Source organism: Ranitomeya imitator, chromosome 6, assembly GCF_032444005.1.
Source record: "Ranitomeya imitator isolate aRanImi1 chromosome 6, aRanImi1.pri, whole genome shotgun sequence".
In the NCBI taxonomy this organism is placed as follows: domain Eukaryota; kingdom Metazoa; phylum Chordata; class Amphibia; order Anura; family Dendrobatidae; genus Ranitomeya; species Ranitomeya imitator.
Genome location: NC_091287.1, coordinates 455,340,231 through 455,362,572, shown reverse-complemented (window position 1 = coordinate 455,362,572; position 22,342 = coordinate 455,340,231). Strand labels below are relative to the sequence as shown.

General features: G+C 37.9%; 1 protein-coding gene across 2 annotated transcripts in view; it reads left to right on the top strand.

Annotated features, from left to right (window-relative positions):
* The first annotated feature begins 252 nt into the window (after positions 1 to 252).
* The window catches only part of EYA1 (EYA transcriptional coactivator and phosphatase 1), a 160,407-nt gene continuing 138,317 nt past the window's right edge, over positions 253 to 22,342 (top strand). For both annotated transcript variants that reach the window (XM_069731471.1, XM_069731470.1), the window contains exons 1-3: positions 253 to 634; positions 5,815 to 5,872; positions 7,576 to 7,703. In XM_069731471.1, coding sequence (XP_069587572.1) covers positions 7,580 to 7,703 — 124 coding nt within the window. In that variant the 5' untranslated portion in view covers positions 253 to 634; positions 5,815 to 5,872; positions 7,576 to 7,579. The remainder of the gene's footprint in view (positions 635 to 5,814; positions 5,873 to 7,575; positions 7,704 to 22,342) is intronic.

Sequence of the window (22,342 nt, the reverse complement as noted above, 5' to 3'; positions counted from 1 at the left end):
TAGAAGTTTTTTTTTTTACACACAGCTGTATACTGAGACACAGCTATGGATTCATTTACATAACACAATTTTCTGAAGCTCCAAGGTTGACTCAGAGAGCTCCAGCACACCATCACTCCTTCCAATTGTTAGATTTCAACCACTAAGATCTGAACAAGGGAATTGGTGTGGTTTGCTTTCCGAAAGAAGAAACAAAAGCCCTCTGGCTATATGGGCAGATCTACTTGAGAAACCAAACAAATAGGAGGGAAGACGATTCTTTGTCTTGGGATCCTAGATTTTATCTTATTTACAGAGGAAGAAACTGACTTGGGTGTACAGAGTGATGGCCAGGGGCTCAGTGCTGCAGTGCAACAAGCAGACTGCCAGCTCATGCTTCTAGCCTCCATTTGGAAGCTCCATTCCCTAATTCTCCCTCTCGCAGCAGCTCGGCTTCAGATCCTGGGACTTTAATCAAGATTTTTAACTATTTTCTTTTGGTTTCTCTCTCTGGAAAAAAGGAACTCCGAGCTCTGATGTTCACTCCAGGACGGCGCAAAGTAAAACTCTGCTCTATTTTATCCTGGAATCTCCTTTTATAGGAATTGTGTGGGAGGAAGGCTGAAGACAATCCAGAGAGACTTCCAAAACTACTGTGAGTATAGATTTATGCACCAAACACCAACATTTTCACCAATTTCACTTGAAAAATATCCAATTTAATTCCTTAGCTATTGTGTACGTATAGGCAAAGCTTATCTATGTTTCAAATTATTTTTTTCATTTTTTTAATTTGTAGAGCAACCTAAAACAAATGAACACATATACAATTATTTCAGATTGTTGTAATAAATTTAGTAGCATTTTATCTAAATATTTATGTCACCCTGAAAGACTTATAGGAATAATAATAATAATAATAATAATAATAATTGTTATTATTATTATTATTATTATTATTATTATTATTATTATTATTTCATCTTAAAATTGTTGTTATTGTTATAGTATCCTCTCAGCTAATGTTATTTTTATAGTTTCCTTAGTTTCCTCTTAAAATTGCTATAATTAAAGTTATTATTATAGTTCCCTCTTAAAATTATTATTATTATGTACTTATTGTATATTTGTATATATATATATATATATATATATATATATATATATATATATATATATTATATATATATATGTTTTACATTTACATCTAGATAAGATAGATAAGGCATGAATTATTTCTACATTGGATATTTTTATCTTTTTTTAGTAAGACCAAAGTCGGGGTAGATTCATAGCTCAAATACAAGAATATTGATCATAGCAATTTTATTTTTGCAATGAAAAATGTGATAAAAAATGACATTTTTATTTTGTTTACATAATATTTATTTAATAGTTGTATATCAAGACAAATAAACTAAAATGTATTACAATTTGCATTCAATAAAAAAAATCAATTTAAATAAAAAACATATTTTATGCAAAATTTACATCCCATGAATGCCCCTCCTTAATAACAAAAATCCATGTAAGCAGATTCTTTTTTCGTGATATGATTATTAAATAAATGCAAAGCCTACAAAATCTCCTGTTTTCTTTGGAAAGATTAAAAGCACAACTCAACAAAAATCACTTACTTTTATGTCAGCTGCATTTATTTTGATAAGACGGCTGCTTCCATTTTGAAAATCTCCAAGCTTTAGGGAAAAAAAAATATTTCAAATTATAGTCATTTTATAATAAAAAAAAAATGCTTTAAGTAAGCAAAAATACAAGGCTTCAAAACCCATAATTTGTGTAGATTCTGCTTTTGCTTTGAAATTTCCAATCCTTTTCCCCATTTACAGTTTACGTTTCATAGAACGTTATTAACTTTTTTGGCCTGATCCGGAGTTTTGCTGTCAGACGCTTTTGATTTCGTAATTTTACAAAGTATAATAAACACTGTAGAAGTCATGAATTCTGCTCCGCATCCTGAGCTCTGTGGTAGGGAAAATGTGAGAAAATGTGAACCCAAAGCCTTGTTTGATGATCTCGCGTAGCAAGTCTGCCTTCTGGAAATAATTTTTGGAGGTTGAAGTGCATGGTATTAACAGATTTAATGTGGCTATTCAATGGATTGGTGGGATACCAGGCAAAGTTTAACCCCTCCATCCCCACAGGGCCTTGAAACACCCCTATAATTCTTCCCAGCCTCACAGAGGTTAACAAAAATGCTTCTGTCAGCCAATCAGAGAAATTTCCATCTGTGAAGAATTATGTGTTTAATTAGTAAAAACAGGCGACTTAACTACCTCATTAACTAATCAGTACTTGAATTTTGCTGCTCCTAAATTTACATCCGAGGATCCTGTCCCTGATGCCCCGTGTCAGAGGCAGATTGCTGACGCTAGCACAAAATTCACTCCCCATATAGAGGAGCGGGACTTCGATATTTTTTCTTCTGTACTTTTCTCTGTATGTTGCAAGTTCACATAGATTTCCAGTAGAATGGAAACGGTCAACGTGTCTATCACTTATCAAGTAATAAGTGCGGGATCACTTTAGAATAACACATACAGTGGTGAAAAAATACATGTCAGCACTACCCAGAGATGAATTTTCCCTGTCTGCCTTTCTACCCCCCTCTTCAACATCATAATTTTTTACCACGGACGGACGGACGGAGAGCGTATGAGGGATGGGGGGTGTGAGCATGTGAAGTGTAGCATTTTGTAAACTGTAACTAATTTTGGTCACATCTGTGTCTAATTGTTGTCTGCCTTCACATTCTTAAGAGTCCATTTATTTTCTCTGGGCCACTATGTGGATTCAGCTGACCAGCCTAAGTGAGGATTAGTTGTCTTAAAGTTATTTTGATTAAGGAGTCATTTCTTCTTAATCTGGTAACACAGAACACATGGTTTAAACACTCATTTAAATACACTCGGATATCTTGTTTTCTTTAAAAAAAAAATACATATATATACATGAAAGGCTCAGTGTGTTTTGTATTGGTGAACTCGTGTTTACAGATTTACCATAGTTTAGTGAATTTGCATAAATTATTTAATTTACATTGTCCATCTATCCATCCATCCATCCATCCATTCATTGATCTGCTCATCTCATCATCCAAAAATCTATATATATACAGTATATATATATATATATATATATATATACAGCATGCATGCTTGTTTTTTCCTTGTTTCTGTCGCTCTTTATTTCTCACTTTCTTTCTTTTCTTCTCACCTTATTTATTCATAAATAGGATAAATAAATTTATGGGCCTAGCTGATCAGCTTGCCTGTTCAATAATCTTATCTATCTATCTATAGATTTATCTATTATCTATCTATTTATTCCACATACAGTATTTATCTATTTATCTATCTATCTATATATCTATCTGCTACTTTCCTTCTTTTCTATGTATCCATTGATTCCCCCATCACGCCATCCAACCATCTATATCTATACAGCCTGCAGGCTTGTTTTCTTTCTTTCTTTCTTTCTTTCTTTCTTTCTTTCTTTCTTTCTTTCTTTCTTTCTTTCTTTCTATTTTTGAATACATAGGCTAAATTACTTAACAGGCCTAGCTGATCTGCTTACCTGTTCAGCAATCTGAATCTACAGTATCAATTTTCTTTCTATCTATCTATCTATCTATCTATCTATCTATCTATCTATCTATAATCTATCTATCCATCCATCATTCTATCTATCTGGCTTGAGAAAGGCTCATTTTGAGCTGAAACATTGCCCAGATATGTGGGTAGATTAAACCCTGCACGTTTATATTGGAACAATGGAGTGCTGCCTCTTTTTTTGAATTTTATGAAGTCTGGATGATCGGTGGACGGATTGTCTGGTGGCCTTGCACCCGAAGATAAGTATACTGTGCTGTTCCTTCTTTTTTCTCTATCTATCTATCTATCTATCTATCTATCTATCTATCTATCTATCTATCTATCTATCTATCTATCTATCCAGCTATCTACAGTATCTATCTATCTACAGTATCTATTTGCTACATCTATCTCTGGCTATAATCTATCTATCTATCTATCTATCTATCTATCTATCTATCTATCTATCTATCTATCTATCTATCTATCTATCTATCCAGCTATCTACAGTATCTATCTATCTACAGTATCTATTTGCTACATCTATCTCTGGCTATAATCTATCTATCTATCTATCTATCTATCTATCTATCTATCTATCTATCTATCTATCTATCTATCTACCTATCATCTATCACCTATCTAGCTTGTATCTATCTATTTATAATCTATCTATGTATATATCTATCTATCTATGTATCTATGTATCGATCTCTCTATATATCCATTTGTCATAACAATACACATTATTACATAAATATTAACTTAAAAAAATAAATCCTCCTTTTTAATAAAAATACAACAGATTCGGTCTCTTTACCACTATACACACTTTACTATACACATATATTATGTACATGTATAAGAAAATCAATGTCAGAGGCGAGTTGATTCAGTTACTATATGCTACGTAAGGATTTATGAGACGGAGCTTATGCATAGTGTAGGTGGAGTAGAAAGATATATCTTTAAATTGGCAATTCTTGTGTAAAACAGGAATGTTTTGGAAACAATAGGCATTAGAAAAAGGCCCCCCAAAAAGTGAATTTTTCTCAACAGACCAGATTGCACTTAAAATACCTCATCTCTATCTTTTGTGCTGAAAGCATCAAAGAGCCATCAGTAGAGAATGAATGGAGGCACACATCAAAGTTTCTGGGCGCTGGGCTATAGACAATATGTTCCTGTTGCCAATGAAAAGTTTGTTTGTGCTTCCTAAACCTGAGGTCTTTCTACACCTCGGTCCTTATCACCTATTTTCTGTATAAGCTGCCTGCATTAATGCACATCATCAACAAGTGACTGATCATGGAAACCTTCTCACCAAACTTACCGGAGATCCAATCTCTGAGTCCGTCTCTATCCAAGATAAAAGGCAATATGCGTGAGATCCACAACGTCGCGCACAAAAGGGAGAACGCAGTCCTCGCCGCTCCATTATATACATACAAATTGCAAACTCACTTATACAAATACACAGAAATTGAGTCATCCTCTCTGTGAAAGAAATCATAGTGCGTGGGTTTTCTAAGGCAAGTCCTGATTAAACAACGTAGAAATTTACACTTGTTTACATTGCATTTTCGGTGTTTACCTCGTGTGCGGTTTTTAGGTTTGCCCAATTAGGTCGAGAAAAATAGAAGGACTGTACAATCACGTTACAAATTATAGCCTCGTTCCTCCATTTTTCCCTTTAGCAAACCTGTAAATTGAGCAGTATATTTTTAAGTAAGGTGGAAGACAACATTTTGATACTGTCAGGAGTAAAAGTTTCTGAGGGGGATAGAGATGGCAGTGATCACAAGAGATCAGAGATTCTTCAAGGATGATGCCCTCAGTTTACTGCCTCGTCTACTTCTGTTCAGCATGATTATTGTTAATAGCTACCTTATCCATGCACCTTGTATCGGCTACCTTAGAAAAACTGCTTTGCATGTTGATTGGGGGAGGGGTAATCCATTTTGCAGCTGTCATAGACCAATGATGAATCACTATCCCTGCCATTTGGCCGCCTTCCCCCTGATGGGGAGAAAGAGGAGGGGAACAGCAGGGAGAATCCACACTTCAGACTTCTAACATGAAGACAAAATGACTCTACTTTGCCAGTGTCTTCTTCTGTGTAGCCTCTGTTTAGTATCAGTCTAGCGAGGCTCCACTGTGGCCACCAATTCAGGCTGGAGCATTGGATATAACAGTAACGCTGCTTGTATGTTGTGACTTCTAGGTATAAAAGAAAACAACTTTTAGATCAGGTCAGATGTTGCGGTTTCTCCTTATCAAAGGTAGGAATGATTTTGTTTTTCTTTCTTTTAAAAACTTTACTGTAAACTAATTGAGTGATCTGCTTGAAGATAATAAGAAGATAATGTATGGAACTTGCTTTGATTTATTATTGTTGCAATGTTTATGGATGGATGTGATAGATAGACAATAGATAGATAGATAGATAGATAGATAGATAGATAGATAGATAGATGGATAGATGGATAGATAGTTGATTATGATGTTAACTCATTGCTTATCTTATATAAAAGCCACATTTCTATATCTTCTTTATGTTTTTTGAATGATCTGAGTCATTATTAAGTATTGACATTTACTTTCTATAATTTACATAAAATGTTGTGTAACTTATTTTTTATATCACAAGCACAATTTGGCACTAAATGAAACTGTCTATAATTAGAAATGAATAATCACCTTGTAAAAAGAATTTTAGTTGCAATGATATGTTATGTGATAGATATTACACAGCTATTATTATTATTATTATTATTATTATTATTTTTACTATTACCGTTTGGTTAACTATACACACATTTGGAAATTCTAAAATTTCTGTTCATAAAATGATGATACCTTTTCTAGAAACTGAACTTCGATTTCTTTTCGTACCATTATATTATAACCAATATGTACAGAAAGTATTAAACTCTTTGTGCTGGAACTTATTGTGATGGAGTCTCATTGCCTTTAGTGACAGCTGAGCTCCAGCCCCGCAGTAAAATAGTTGTATGGATCCACTCTATGGTCGGCCTTATCCCTTTTCAATTGGGCACGCTTTATATAATCCGCAAAGCAAACAACTAAGCAGACATAATAATGTTTTAATGCTGCATTTGTTTCAGCGGAAACAGAGGAACAATTAAGTCGTTTGCCAGAGTCAACACGTGCATCATGAATACCCCATTTGCTGTCACAGGACTGCAGGCTACATCAATTGCTTCAAGTGTTTGTAGACCCTTTAAAAAACACAATTGGATGATAAATCATGGCAGCTTGTGAGTGCTGAGGGCTAATTCAATGACAGTAGGCTGTTTGCACTAATAGGCTGATAATGCAGATAATTATCTATATCAGAAGGCAGGAGGAGGGTTAATACAATGCCATATTGAATGTGCACAGCCACGTTGGCCACAGGCTAATGATCTATTCTCAACCTTTAGGGCAGCAGCTGATCATCTGTATTAATATTGATGTTTAGAAAGTCCAAATATAATAGGCCATAGTGTAAGGTTGGAACAAAGCGTACAGTATTTCCTTGTAGCTGGGTTGTGTAAATAACAACATAAATAATAACATAAATAATAATATAATTCATACAATAAGTCAGTAATAATTATTATACTATACCCCTCCTCACATGTAAAGTGCATGGAATAAATGGCGGTATAATAATAAATAATAATAATAATACTGTGGTGATGTTGACTCTTGTAATATTAATTTTTTTGCATTAATACAGTTAGATATGTTTTAGGTTTCACCATCTGATTTTAAGTTTTCCGACGTCGCAATGGCAAAATCTTACTTAATTATTATTAAAGAACAGGCAACAAGCTGTGTTTTTTTATGCCATGGAGACTTGAACATATGGTACAGAATTGCACTAATAGATTGTTTCTGTGGTAGAGCAGAGGGGGGTGGGAGGATTAGCTATGATAGCTGTCCATTGTATTCATGGCTGAAATTGGCTTCATTTCAGGTCTATGGAAATGCAGGATCTAGCTAGTCCTCATAGTCGACTTAGTGGCAGTAGTGATTCTCCCAGTGGGATAAGCCTTGATAACTCTCACATAAACAACAATTCCATGACACCAAATGGCACAGAAGGTAAGTGGCATGAAACAAGTGGTCACCAACAATGGCATTTCTTTTTCAAAGTTCATTTTATTGAATCTGAAACTTCTTTTGTGTAAGATGTGAAAAATGCCAAAGACGGACTAAAACGTTTGGAAGACATTAAAATGTGCACATTATAAAAATGTAATAAAAATAATCATAATTTCATATATTAGATGAAATTGCAATGAATGAATCCAACCAATATCCCTGAAGCATAACACATCAAAAATGTACAGTTAGATTAAGATCTATTAAATCAAACCCTTTATTTCCCAGGAATATCACAAAAATAGTTGTTAGGATGCTATAGGGAGTCTCATGGCGAGGTTCATTGAGTAGTCCTTTGACTACAATGACATTAGGTAGGTTATTATGTGATGACCTTTGGAATAGGGTCTTAGAAATAGATATGATAAATGGAGTTGGTGTTGTTCCCGTCTTTGGTGGATGCCATTGATAAACATGATTGGCTAGACTAGATGTGTTCAAATCTTCAATCTGTGTATTGTAAGGCCCTTTGACTTGTATCTTGTCAGTGTCAACCAAAAAGTGCTATAAGTATCCCTCGATAAGCTATTTGTTGAATTCTCATTACTTGTTTTGTAACTTGCCTCATATATAAGCTTTCTACTTTTTTTGATACTAGTTGTTAAAAGAATCTTAAAAAATCTTATGGAGCAGATGGCCTATGTGTAGTCAAAAGGTCTCTATATGTACATACACAAGTATTTCACAGCAACCAGAAAAGCGTAATATCCTTTGCACAGGTATTAGATGTTGTGTGACCCTTTTATTACGCTGATTATATGATTCCCTCTCTTTTCTTACTTTGATAGCCATAAGTTTGCAAAACCTTCACTTCAGTTGGTCGGCCAAATGTTACCCAACTCCCAGATGTGCAGTGGTTGTTGGATAAGCATTGCAGTCTATTATTAGTCTTTTCTTGCTACTAATGGGGGAATATTATTTTACAATGTCTTTTACAACATCTTTTGAAATAAATGACAGTAAGAGTTAATATTTGTTCATGTCATACCTCGCGGGGGAGCAAGTAAGGTATCAGAAACTTCAAAAAGTTTCTGTTAAGGGTTCGATCAACTATTAGCGCAAGTTGTAGAGAACATGATTTCTTTTCATGAATCGTTTCGGCAGACTGGCTTTTAGAAATTAGTAAAAAAAAAAATAGCTAGAGCAATATAAAATATATAATTAGATTTTCTTTGTTCTGATTATTGAGAGTTTTTCGATCACTGAATATAAACTCAAGGTGTACAGTGTTGACTATTAAACATTTTATTTTTATTGTCTCTCCAACTTTTCACGAGCCAAATGGTCAACTACAATGACCCAAAGAGCAGATGGTTTTAAGCTTTTGCTCATAAGTAGTCTTACATGCCACTGATGTTACTGGATTTAGTATTGTAAGCAGCATATAGAACTTTACAGCTATAAACTGGTCCTAAATAAGCTATAGCAAGGGACATAAATAACCAATGTTTGTAACTGTAAGTGGACTTGGATGATTGGAATGATTTGGTTTGTCTGGGTCTGGACTGAGGCCTATAGGTTTTGTCTGTGACTATAAACTAAAATACATTGTTAAAATCTGAGTTTTATTAAAGACTTTCTTGGATATTGCTAAGTACATTCACTACGATCAATGTAAATGGCAGTTTTCCATATTTTTGGCCTTATTGTGACAGTTCTTTTTAGAGGGATATTGATTTATATGTGCTATAAACCTATTATTCTGAAATTATATGCAATCTACTTATGTAACAATTACATCATATAATATTACGATTACAACTGTTCTCTTTGGTTACAGAAGTGATCTGGTGAGATATAAATCCCTCCTAAATCCCTCCCACCATGTCGCTAGAAGCTTGTAATGTGGATCCCACTTTCAGACTACACACTGCCATCTTTAGCATGTTAACAGAGCTGGACAGAAAACATCTGAATTTTCTATTCAGCCTGTCAGACATCCCATTAATGTCTGATAGGCCAAATCTGGTCACGTGATCACAGAGATGTGACGTTTTAGAGACCCCAATCCATTATTACCCTAGCGTCTTTTTTTTTCTGGAGTAATAGCAATCTTTATATTCACACTTTTTCCATTATTAATTTTGCACCTTTTTTTAAAATTATCTTTACTTGAGTTGTTCTTTTTTTCAACAATGCGGGTGTGTTTTTTCTTATGCAAATATTTTAGGTGAATACGTCTTTTGTGACTTTTTTCAACGTTGCAAGCTTTTTGCATAAAGTATTGCAGTACCATACTGGAGTGCAAAATCTGTCAAATTTTATTTTTGTGCCGTTGAAGACTAACAAGTGACATTTTAAAGTATCATGCAACGTTTTGCTTTTCAAAGGCACAAAAAAGGTAAAAAAAAAAAAAAAAAGCCTCTTCGATTTTGAGCATTATCAACCCATGTGCACCACTTTGAAAATTGGGCACAAATAAACAGATACAAATACCAAAAAACAATAAAGAAAAGTCACTTAAAAAGAGAACACGTGACGAATAGGGATTTAAATGTTTTGGTAGTATGATATAATCAAATACATAGAAATTAAAACACAAAAAGGTTCAACTAGATGGACTTATGCCTTTTTTTCAACCTACGTAAATATTTAACAATCACATTTTAGACTTATCTATAGAGGCAATTTCCGACATTCGTTAACCTAATAGAGGTTTTTACTTAGAGATATTTCAGAAATAGGAATTTTATAAAAACATGTTTAAAGTTTTTCATTAATGGGTATATTCATTGAGAATTATCTTTTGACTTGATGCTCCTGTTTATCTCAGCACTCGGATCAGTTTCTAATAATTTACATCAATCTTGGTCTTCTTTTCTTTATCACACTATAGAACATTTCATGGGAAACCATTTGACCCATCAGTATATTTTTAGGGCATGGGTGAAAATTAGAGGACCCAAAGGAAACCCAAATAAGCAAAGATGAACTTACGCACGCTCCATGTAGATGTTGCCCAGGTCAGATTTAATTCATGTACTGACTATAGTACTGCCCCTTCCATTGTTTAATCTTGTAGATTGTGAGTCCTTGTGGGCGGGGTCCTCTCTCCTCCTGTCCCAGTCAGTGACTAGTTTTGGTTAAAGGTACCGTCACACTTAGCGACGCTGCAGCGATACCGACAACGATCCGGATCGCTGCAGCGTCGCTGTTTGGTCGCTGGAGAGCTGTCACACAGACCGCTCTCCTGCGACCAACGATGCCGGTAACCAGGGTAAACATCGGGTAACTAAGCGCAGGGCCGCGCTTAGTAACCCGATGTTTACCCTGGTTACCAGCGTAAAAAAACAAACAGTACATACTTACATTCAGCTGTCTGTCCCTTGCCGTCTGGTCCCTGCACTGACTGCTGGCCGTAAAGTGAAAGTGAAAGCACAGCACAGCGGTGAGTCACACAGCGGTGACTCACCGCTGTGGCTGTGCTCTGCTTTCACTACGGCCAGCAGTCAAGGCAGGAACCAGACGGCAAGGGACAGACAGCTGAATGTAAGTATGTACTGTTTGTTTTTTTACGCTGGTAACCAGGGTAAACAGCGGGTTACTAAGCGCGGCCCTGCGCTTAGTTACCCGATGTTTACCCTGGTTACCAGTGAAGACATCGCTGAATCGGTGTCACACACGCCGATTCAGCGATGTCTGCGGGGAGTCCAGCGACGAAATAAAGTTCTGGACTTTCTTCCCCGACCAGCGATCTCCCAGCAGGGGCCTGATCGCTGCTGCCTGTCACACTGGACGATATCGCTAGCGAGGACGCTGCAACGTCACGGATCGCTAGCGATATCGTCTAGTGTGACAGTACCTTAAGATTATTGTATTTGTTTTTGTTAGTATATCCCTTTTCACATGTAAAGCGCCATGGAAAAAATTGTGATGTAATAATAAATAATAATAAAAATAATATTGTATCACATATGATGGAGGCCTTAGTTAATGTATCAATAAACCTTTAAACCGGTAAGCTGAGGTTTTTTCAAACTTTTTCTCATTTCTGGCCTTTTTTCTTATTTTTAATCTGAAGGATTCCCTTACTACTAGTGATGAGCGAGTGTGCTCATTACTCGAGTTTTCCGAGCATGTTCGGGTGTTCTCCGAGTATCTTGGGCGTGCTCGTAGATTATGTTTGTGTCCCCGCAGCTGCATGATTGGCCGACTGTTAGACAACCTGAACACATGCAGGGGATTGCCTGTTTGTTAGGGAATCCCCAAATGTATTCAGGCTGTCTAGCAGCCACAAATCATGCAGCTGCGGGGACTCAAATATAATCGATGAGCACACCTAAGATACTCAGAGAACACCCGAGCATGCTCAGAAAACTCGAGTAACGAGCACACTCGCTCATCACTACTTACTATAGGTGCCACATCACTGCTACTACAACCCCAGCTACTACTTATACTACAGTACTATTACTGCAACTAGTATTACTACTACTTTTACTATTACTATCACAATAGAAGATCACTGATTATGTTTATTATACTGTAGTTATTTCTACAACCAATGGATCAGGATTACATAAGTAACCTATGGTTAATGGTCTTGGAAATAATTCACTTTTTGACACACAGATTTTTCATTGTATAGTGGTAGATTATTTACTGTTTGAGCAGTTTTACTCATATACTTGCTTCATGATTGAGCCTTAAGGAATTATTCTGGTAGGAAACATCTTATGCAAATTTTTTATGGCTTACTTCTTGTACATACCGGTAATTGGTAAAAGTGCCATTGCCACTTAGGAAAAATATGTTGATATGTATAATTCCTAAATGAAACTCCCTTTTTAAATTCTGTCCCTTTTATGAGTTTCTGTTTTTAAATTTCCAGAACTATATTTATATATTTTATTTTAATTGTTTAAATTACTTTAGAATTGTATTAAGATTTTATTGCCCCAGTTATATCTTTATAGCATTTAAGTTAATTTGTCCCCAATATTGTATTGACTACTGGCTACATTCTAACATTATATGCAAGGTAGCATTAATAACAAGATTTTTTCTTAAAATTATCTTGCAGCATAAAACCAGCCCCTGATATGTATAAGGTTACTGTGATTTCTTCCCTGTACAGACATGTAGAAAATTTCTCATCTTACATGATTTTTACCACTTAAGAGATGTGTTACAAATAGATATGAATCTGATGTAAAAGCGCAATTATCTCCATTTTGAAATCCTTAATTTTTACAATGAGATTTTATGTGGAACTTTCATATAAACATTCTTCAGATTATATCTTAGTAGTGTTCTGCGCTGCTAGGATGTTAAACCCTTGCCAGCATTTCACTGTTCTTCATTGTTACAAATAGAGGTACAAGAAAACGTAGTTCAGTCAAAGTTGAATTTTTACTACTATTTTCCTTTTTTTGCAGTTAACCATTTCCTTGCTGCAACTTGCAACTGCAGTATTAAGGTTTACTTTCAACACTATAGTAATTAATTATGCAGATGTATTAATTACTTAGGTGTCATTCACACTGAATTCTTTGTTTATGTTCTTGGACTGGTATGTCTGGTAAAAAAACTAAAGGGATTTCATTATTGGCCTATAAGTAGTTCTTATTGATTAGTATGATTTGAATGGAGGCAAAAAAATGTATCCTAATGAGATTTTTTTCAGGACTAAAAAAGGATTAAATTATAAGAAAAGTAGATCTGCTCTGATTTTTTTTTCATGATTTAGATCAACAGGTAAAAGGTTAGACAATCAATTTCAATGAAACGTCAGTATGCAATAAAAATGAATTATCTTAAAAAATTGATTTTCCACTTTTCAAACAAAAACATATATTTTGTCAGATTATTTAACCCCTTTACCCCCAAGGGTGGTTTGCACGTTAATGACCGGGCCAATTTTTACAATTCTGACCACTGTCCCTTTATGAGGTTATAACTCTGGAACGCTTCAACGGATCCCAGTGATTCTGACATTGTTTTCTCGTGACATATTGTACTTCATGACAATGGTAAAAATTCTTTGATAGTACCTGTGTTTATTTGTGAAAAAAACGGAAATTTGGCGAAAATTATGAAAATTTCGCAATTTTCCAACTTTGAATTTTTATGCAATTAAATCACAGAGATATGTCACACAAAATACTTAATAAGTAACATTTCCCACATGTCTACTTTACATCAGCACAATTTTGGAACCAAAATTTTTTTTTGTTAGGGAGTTATAAGGGTTAAAAGTTGACCAGCAATTTCTCATTTCTACAACACCATTTTTTTTTAGGGACCACATCTCATTTGAAGTCATTTTGAGGGGTCTATATGATAGAAAATACCCAAGTGTGACACCATTCTAAAATCTACACCCCTCAAGGTGCTCAAAACCATATTCAAGAAGTTTATTAACCCTTCTGGTGCTTCACAGGAATTTTTTGAATGTTTAAATAAAAATGAACATTTAACTTTTTTTCACAAAAAATTTAATTCAGCTCCAATTTGTTTTATTTTACCAAGGGTAACAGGAGAAAATGGACCCCAAACGTTGTTGTACAATTTGTTCTGAGTACGCCAATACCCCACATATGGGGGTAAACCACTGTTTGGGCGCATGGCAGAGCTCGGAAGCGAAGGAGCGCCATTTGACTTTTCAATGCAAAATTGACTGGAATTGAGATGGGACGCCATGTTTCGTTTGGAGAGCCCCTGATGTGCCTAAACATTGAAACCCCCCACAAGTGACACCATTTTGGAAAGTAGACCCCCTAAGGAACTTATCTAGAGGTGTGGTGAGCACTTTGACCCACCAAGTGCTTCACAGAAGTTTATAATGTAGAACCGTAAAAATAAAAAAATCATATTTTTTCACAAAAATTATCTTTTCGCCACCAATTTTTTATTTTCCCAAGGGTAAGAGAAGAAATTGGACCCCAAAAGTTGTTGTACAATTTGTCCTGAGTACGCTGATAGCCCATATGTGGGGGTAAACCACTGTTTGGGCGGATGGGAGAGCTCGGAAGGGAAGGAGCGCCGATTGACTTTTCAATGCAAAATTGACAGGAATTGAGATGGGACGCCATGTTGCGTTTGAAGAGCCACTGATGTGCCTAAACATTGAAACCCCCCACAAGTGACACCATTTTGGAACGTAGACCCCCTAAGGAACTTATCTAGAGGTGTGGTGAGCACTTTGACCCACCAAGTGCTTCACAGAAGTTTATAATGTAGAACCGTAAAAATAAAAAAATCATATTTTTTCACAAAAATTATCTTTTCGCCACCAATTTTTTATTTTCCCAAAGGTAAGAGAAGAAATTGGACCCCAAAAGTTGTTGTACAATTTGTCCTGAGTACGCTGATAGCCCATATGTGGGTGTAAACCACTGTTTGGGCGGATGGGAGAGCTCGGAAGGGAAGGAGCGCCGATTGACTTTTCAATGCAAAATTGACAGGAATTGAGATGGGACGCCATGTTGCGTTTGAAGAGCCACTGATGTGCCTAAACATTGAAACCCCCCACAAGTGACACCATTTTGGAAAGTAGACCCCCTAAGGAACTTATCTAGAGGTGTGGTGAGCACTTTGACCCACCAAGTGCTTCACAGAAGTTTATAATGTAGAACCGTAAAAATAAAAAATCATATTTTTTCACAAAAATTATCTTTTCGCCACCAATCTTTTATTTTCCCAAGGGTAAGAAAAGAAATTGGACCCCAAAAGTTGTTGTACAGTTTGTCCTGAGTACGCTGATCGCCCATATGTGGGGGTAAACCACTGTTTGGGCGGATGGGAGAGCTCGGAAGGGAAGGAGAGCCGATTGACTTTTCAAAGCAAAATTGACAGGAATTGAGATGGGACGCCATGTTGCGTTTGAAGAGCCACTGATGTGCCTAAACATTGAAACCCCCCACAAGTGACACCATTTTGGAAAGTAGACCCCTAAGGAACTTATCTAGAGGTGTGGTGAGCACTTTGACCCACCAAGTGCTTCACAGAAGTTTATAATGCAGAGCCGTAAAAATAAAACAAAATTTTTTTCCCACAAAAAATATTTTTTTAGCCCCCAGTTTTGTATTTTCCCGAGGGTAACAGGAGAAATTGAACCCCAAAATTTGTTGCCCAATTTGTCCTGAGTGCGATGATACACCATATGTGGGGGGAACCACTGTTTGGGCACATGGGAGGGCTCGGAAGGGAAGGAGTGCCATTTGAATGCAGACTTAGATGGAATGGTCTGCAGGTGTCACATTGCGTTTGCAGAGCCCCTAATGTACCTAAACAGTAGAAACCCCCCACAAGTGACACCATTTTGGAAAGTAGACCCCCTTAGGAACTTATCTAGATGTGTGCTGAGCGCTTTGACCCACCAAGGGCTTCACAGAAGTTTATAATGGAGAGCCGTAAAAATAAAACAAAAATTTTTTCCCACAAAAATTATTTTTTAGCCCCGTTTTGTATTTTCCCGAGGGTAACAGGAGAAATTGGACCTAACAATTTGTTGTCCAATTTGTCCTGAGTGCGCTGATACCCCATATGTGGGGGGGAACCACTGTTTGGGCGCATGGGAGGGCTCGGAAGGGAAGGAGCTCAATTTGGAATGAGGACTTAGATGGAATGGTCTGCAGGTGTCACATTGCATTTGCAGAGCCGCTAATGTACCTAAACAGTAGAAACCTCCCACAAGTGACACCATTTTGGAAACTAGACCCCCTAAGGAACTCATCTAGATGTGTTGTGATAGCTTTGAACCCCCAAGTGTTTCACTACAGTTTGTAATGCAGAGCCGTGAAAATTAAAAAAAAAAATCTTTCCCCCCAAAATTATTTTTTAGCCCCCAGTTTTGTATTTTCCCGTGGGTAAGAGGAGAAATTCGACCCCAAAAGTTGTTGTCCAATTTGTCCTGAGTACGCTGATACCCCGTATGTTGGGGGGAACCACCGTTTGAGCGCATGGCAGAGCTCGGAAGAGAAGGAGCGCCATTTGGAATGCAGACTTAGATGGAATGGTCTGCAGGCGTCACATTGCGTTTGCAGAACCCCTAATGTACCTAAACAGTAGAAACCCCCCACAATTGACCCCATATTGGAAACTAGACCCCCCAGGGAACTAATCTAGATGTGTTGTGAGAACTTTGAACCCCCAAGTGTTTCACTACAGTTTATAACGCAGAGCCGTGAAAATAAAAAAAAAAAAATTTTCCCACAAAAATTATTTTTTAGCCCCCAGTTTTGTATTTTCCCAAGGGTAACAGGAGAAATTGGACCCCAAAAGTTGTTGTCCTATTTGTCCTGAGTACGCTGATACCCCATATGTTGGGGTAAACCCCTGTTTGGGCACACGGGAGAGCTCGGAAGGGAAGAAGCACTGTTTTACTTTTTCAACGCAGAATTGGCTGGAATTGAGATCGGACGCCATGTCGCGTTTGGAGAGCCCCTGATGTGCCTAATCAGTGGAAACCCCCAATTATAACTGAAACCCTAATCCAAACACACCCATAACCCTAATCCCAACGGTAACCCTAACCACACCTCTAACCCTGACACACCCCTAACCCTAATCCCAACCCTATTCCCAACTGTAAATGTAATCTAAACCCTAACTGTAACTTTAGCCCCAACCCGAACCCTAACTTTAGCCCCAACCCAAACAGTAGCCCTAACCCTAGCCCTAACCCTAACCCTTGGCCTAGCCCTAACCCTAGCCCTAACCCTAACCCTAACCCTAGCCCGAACCCTAGCCCTAACCCTAGCCCTAACCTTAGCCCTAGCCCTAACCCTAGCCCTAACCCTAGCCCTAACCCTAGCCCTAACCCTAACCCTAGCCCTAATGGGAAAATGGAAATAAATACATTTTTTTTATTTTTCCCTAACAAAGGGGGTGATGAAGGGGGGTTTGTTTTACTTTTATAGCGGGTTTTTTAGCGGATTTTTATGATTGGCAGCCGTCACACACTGAAAGACGCTTTTTATTGCAAAAAATATTTTTTGCGTTACCACATTTTGAGAGCTATAATTTTTCCATATTTTGGTCCACAGAGTCATGTGAGGTCTTGTTTTTTGCGGGACGAGTTGACGTTTTTATTGGTAACATTTTAGGGCACGTGACATTTTTTGATCGCTTTTTATTCCGATTTTTGTGAGGCAGAATGACCAAAAACCAGCTATTCATGAATTTCTTTTGGGGGAGGCGTTTATACCGTTCCGCGTTTGGTAAAATTGATAAAGCAGTTTTATTCTTCGGGTCAGTTCGATTACAGCGACACCTCATTTATATCATTTTTTTATGTTTTGGCGCTTTTATGCGATAAAAACTATTTTATAGAAAAAATAATTATTTTTGCATCGCTTTATTCTCAGGACTATAACTTTTTTATTTTTTTGCTGATGATGCTGTATGGTGGCTCGTTTTTTGCGGGACAAGATGACGCTTTCAGTGGTACCATGGTTATTTATATCTGTCTTTTTGATCGCGTGTTATTCCACTTTTTGTTCGGCGGTATGATAATAATGCGTTGTTTTTTGCCTCGTTTTTTTTTTTTTTCTTACGGTGTTTACTGAAGGGGTTAACTAGTGGGCCAGTTTTATAATTCGGGCCGTTATGGACGCGGCGATACTAAATATGTGTACTTTTATTGTTTGTTTTTTTTTATTTAGATAAAGAAATGTATTTATGGGAATAATATTTTTTTTTCATTATTTTGGAATATTTTTTTTTATTTTTTTTACACATTTGACATTTTTTTTTTTTACTTTTTTACTTTGTCCCAGGGGGGACATCACAGATCGATGATCTGACAGTTTGCACAGCACTCTGTCAGATCACCGATCTGAGAGAAGTGCAGGCTGCTTCACAGTGCCTGCTCTGAGCAGGCTCTGTGAAGCCACCTCCCTCCCTGCAGGACCCGGATCCGCGGCCATCTTGGATCCGGGGCTCAAGCAGGGAGGGAGGTGAGGAGACCCTCGCAGCAACGCGATCACATCGCGTTGCTGCGGGGGGCTCAGGGAAGCCCGCAGGGAGCCCCCTCCCTGCGCGGTGATTCCCTGCACCGCCGGCACATCGCGATCATCTTTGATCGCGGTGTGCCAGGGGTTAATGTGCCGGGGGCGGTCCGTGACCGCTCCTGGCACATAGTGCCAGATGTCAGCTGCGATAAACAGCTGACACCCGGCCGCGATCGGCGGCGCTCCCCCCGTGAGCGCCGCCGATCGCGCTGGACGTACTATCCCGTCCATGGTCATAGGGGCCCACCCCACCTCGACGGGATAGTACGTCCCATGTCAGAAAGGGGTTAATCAATTGTATAAAAAAAGTGATAAATAACTAAATAAATAAAAGCCCTAAAAAATGACATTATAAAAATAGACTAAAATTGTTACATTTTCTCCATGTGTATCCACAGTTAACTCATTTACTTAGCTCAATATATTCAGTCCTTAGCATTACAAATAAATAGAAAGCTGTAAAGAAATTGTTTGCATTACACTTTTTTTTTACATATTTGCTTACATGGAAATTGCAAAGCTTTGTTTTTTTTTCTATTTCTCATATATTACATTCCTTGTAGAGAGATTTTCTCAAACCGTACATCTGGGCATCTACAGAAATCAGTAGGGCAGCCGGCTCCTACCAAGTCAAAATCATAAATTATTTACACAAAAAAAGTATTATTAAAGGAAGATCTGCATGAAATGATGCCCAGCGTTTTTTTTTTTTTGTTTGTCTTTCGCCTTCATAGGACAGCATGGCTATCCTGTCTGGTTGCTATGTGCTAGTACACAGACCATTTTCTGAAGAAATGTAATATTAATAGCATGGAGAGAAGCATTATGGAAATATTTGCCTGTATGTGATACAGAATTTCAGTATTCTGTCCTGATAGAGTGTACAGTATATATGTTAGAATCCTCTACAGTAATATGTCACAAGCGAATAAAATCAAAGGGGTATTCTCACATTTGTAAGTTATCCCTTATCCATGGGATAGGGGAAAACTACTCAATCGGTCAGGGTACAACCATTGGGACCCCCACAATAAGGAGAACTGGGACTTGGAATAGTGCTGCATTCATTCTTAATAGGACTACTGGGGATAACTGAGCGCAGTACTCGGCTGGTCTTTTCCACTACCATAAAATTAATAGATTGACAGTGTGGATAATCAACCACCACTCCATTCACACTGGCTCTCAGGATCAGCGAGGGTTCCAGGAGTCAGATTGGGAAGTTATCCTCTATCCCATGGTTAAAAGACAACTTACAAAATTGAGAATATAACTTTAAGAGTTCAGAAGCCTGTCAGGCTTTGTTTCTATTTAGCCATCCTTCTTACCGTATATACTCGTGTATAAGCTGAGTTTTTCAGCACATTTTTTTGTGCTGAAGACATTCCCCTCGGCTTATAAATGAGTCACGGTCCCAGAAAGCAGGCAGGGGAGGGGGAGCAGTTGAGTAGTGGGTCACAGAGGTAGGAGATGGCAGCTGTGGCTACAGCCTGTGCTGCTGCTGTAATAGCACACAGTGCCAGCCACAGCCGCTGTCTCCCAGCACTCATCATACTCAGCTACCGGAGCACCCTCGATGCTAGCACTGCATCTTGTTCTGGCTGCTGGCACCTGCAGCTCTTCCAGCTGAGCGGTCACGTGGCACCGCTCATTAAGGTAATGAATATGCACGCCTCTCCACTCCCATAGGCGTGGTGCGCATATACATTACCTTAATGAGCGTGGCCAAGCAATTACTTAGTACAGGAAGAGCTGCTGCAAGTCGGAACGAGATGCAGTGTCACCGAGGGCGCGCAGGCAGGTAAATAAGATGGGTTTTTTTTAAATAACAGGAATCATACATAGGGATAAGGGGATAAAGAGCCATGCACACCAGGACAGGGCTGGGGAGCCATGCATACCAGGACAGGTACTGGGGAGCTATGCATACAAGGACAGGGACTGGGGAGCCAAGAATACAATGACAGGGACTGGGGAGCCATGCATACAATGACAGGGACGGAGGAACCATGCATACAATGACAGGGACTGGGAAGCCATGCATACAATGACAGGGATGGGGGAGCCATGCATACAATGACATGGATTGGGGAGCTATGCATACAATGACAGGGACCTGGGAGCCACACAAACAATGACAGGGATGAGAGGACAATGCATACCAGGCTTATACTCGAGTCAAGCTTACCCAGTTTTTCATGGCAAAAGTAGGTGCCTCGGCTTATACTCGGGTCGGCTTATACTCGAGTATGTACGGTACTTTTTTTTTCTCAAGCTGTAATAATGCAGGAGGGAAACTGATTTGGGAACTTATTTAATAGTTTTCTATGTTCTACAGAAGCATTTTAACTCATACATTTTTGCGATTGACTCTTCAAGGAGCCAGATCCAAAAATGCTGCATGCTTCTTTTCTTGACTCCAGGTGACAACTGGGGCAGTCTTGACACTGATGATGAGTTTTTGTGCAAGAAAACTGATCCTGATGTAACAGATAAATGAAACCCCATACTATTTAAATGGTTTTTTTCCACAAACTATGTCCATTTCAATTAATAGATCTTGGAATAAAAATAACTTCCACAATTGGATGTGTTTTAAAAAAAATGTTCCTGTGCTGATCATAGACCTGAGAGAGGGGAAAAATGGGCATCCTCTACGTCTGGAGGAAAGAAGGTTTAAGCATAATAACAGACGCGGATTCTTTACTGTAAGAGCAGTGAGACTATGGAACTCTCTGCCGTATGATGTTTTAATGAGTGATTCATTACTAAAATTTAAGAGGGAATTGGATGCCTTTCTTGAAAAGTATAATGTTATAGATTGTATATACTAGATTCCTTGATAGAGTGTTGATCCAGGGAACTAGTCTGATTGCCGTATATGGAGTCGGGAAGGAATTTTTCCCCCAGTGTGGAGCTAACTCTTTGCCACATGGTTTTTTTTTGCCTTCCTCTGGATCAACATGTTAGGGCATGTTAGGCTAGGCTATGGGTTGAACCAGATGGACTAAAAGTCTTCCTTCAACCTTAATAACTATGTTACTATGAGATAATCTTAGAAATGTGCCCCTGCTGTGTACTGTGTAATGGCTGTGTCTGACCGCGCAGGAACATGGTCTGACCATACCACAGCTTTAGGGCAGGGGAGGAAGCAAAAGAGAGTACATAGACATTAGAGCAGAGGATCACAGCTGATTCTTTCTTTGAGGTAAAACATTGCTTAAAAACAGACTGGGAAAAGTTTTGCCTCACAAAAAGAATCAGTTGTGATCCCATGCTGTAATGTCTGTATACTCTTTTGCTTCCACCCCTGCCCAGGAGCTGTGGTATGATCAGACCATGTGGTCAGACACAGCCATTACACAGTACACAGCAGGGGCACATTAATAAGATTATCTGAGCACAGGAAGATTTTTTAAGTACATACAATTTTGGAACATATTATTCAAAGATCTTAAGTCTGCCGTCATTTTATGAGGGAAATACGGCAGGAACCTAGCAGTAGGTTATGGTGTTCAGTGGTAGTAGAAGTATAAATTGCCATGAATTTGATCCAAATAATATGATGTTTATTGATGAGTAGGGTTGAGCGACCTTTACTTTTATAGGATCAGGTCGGGTTTC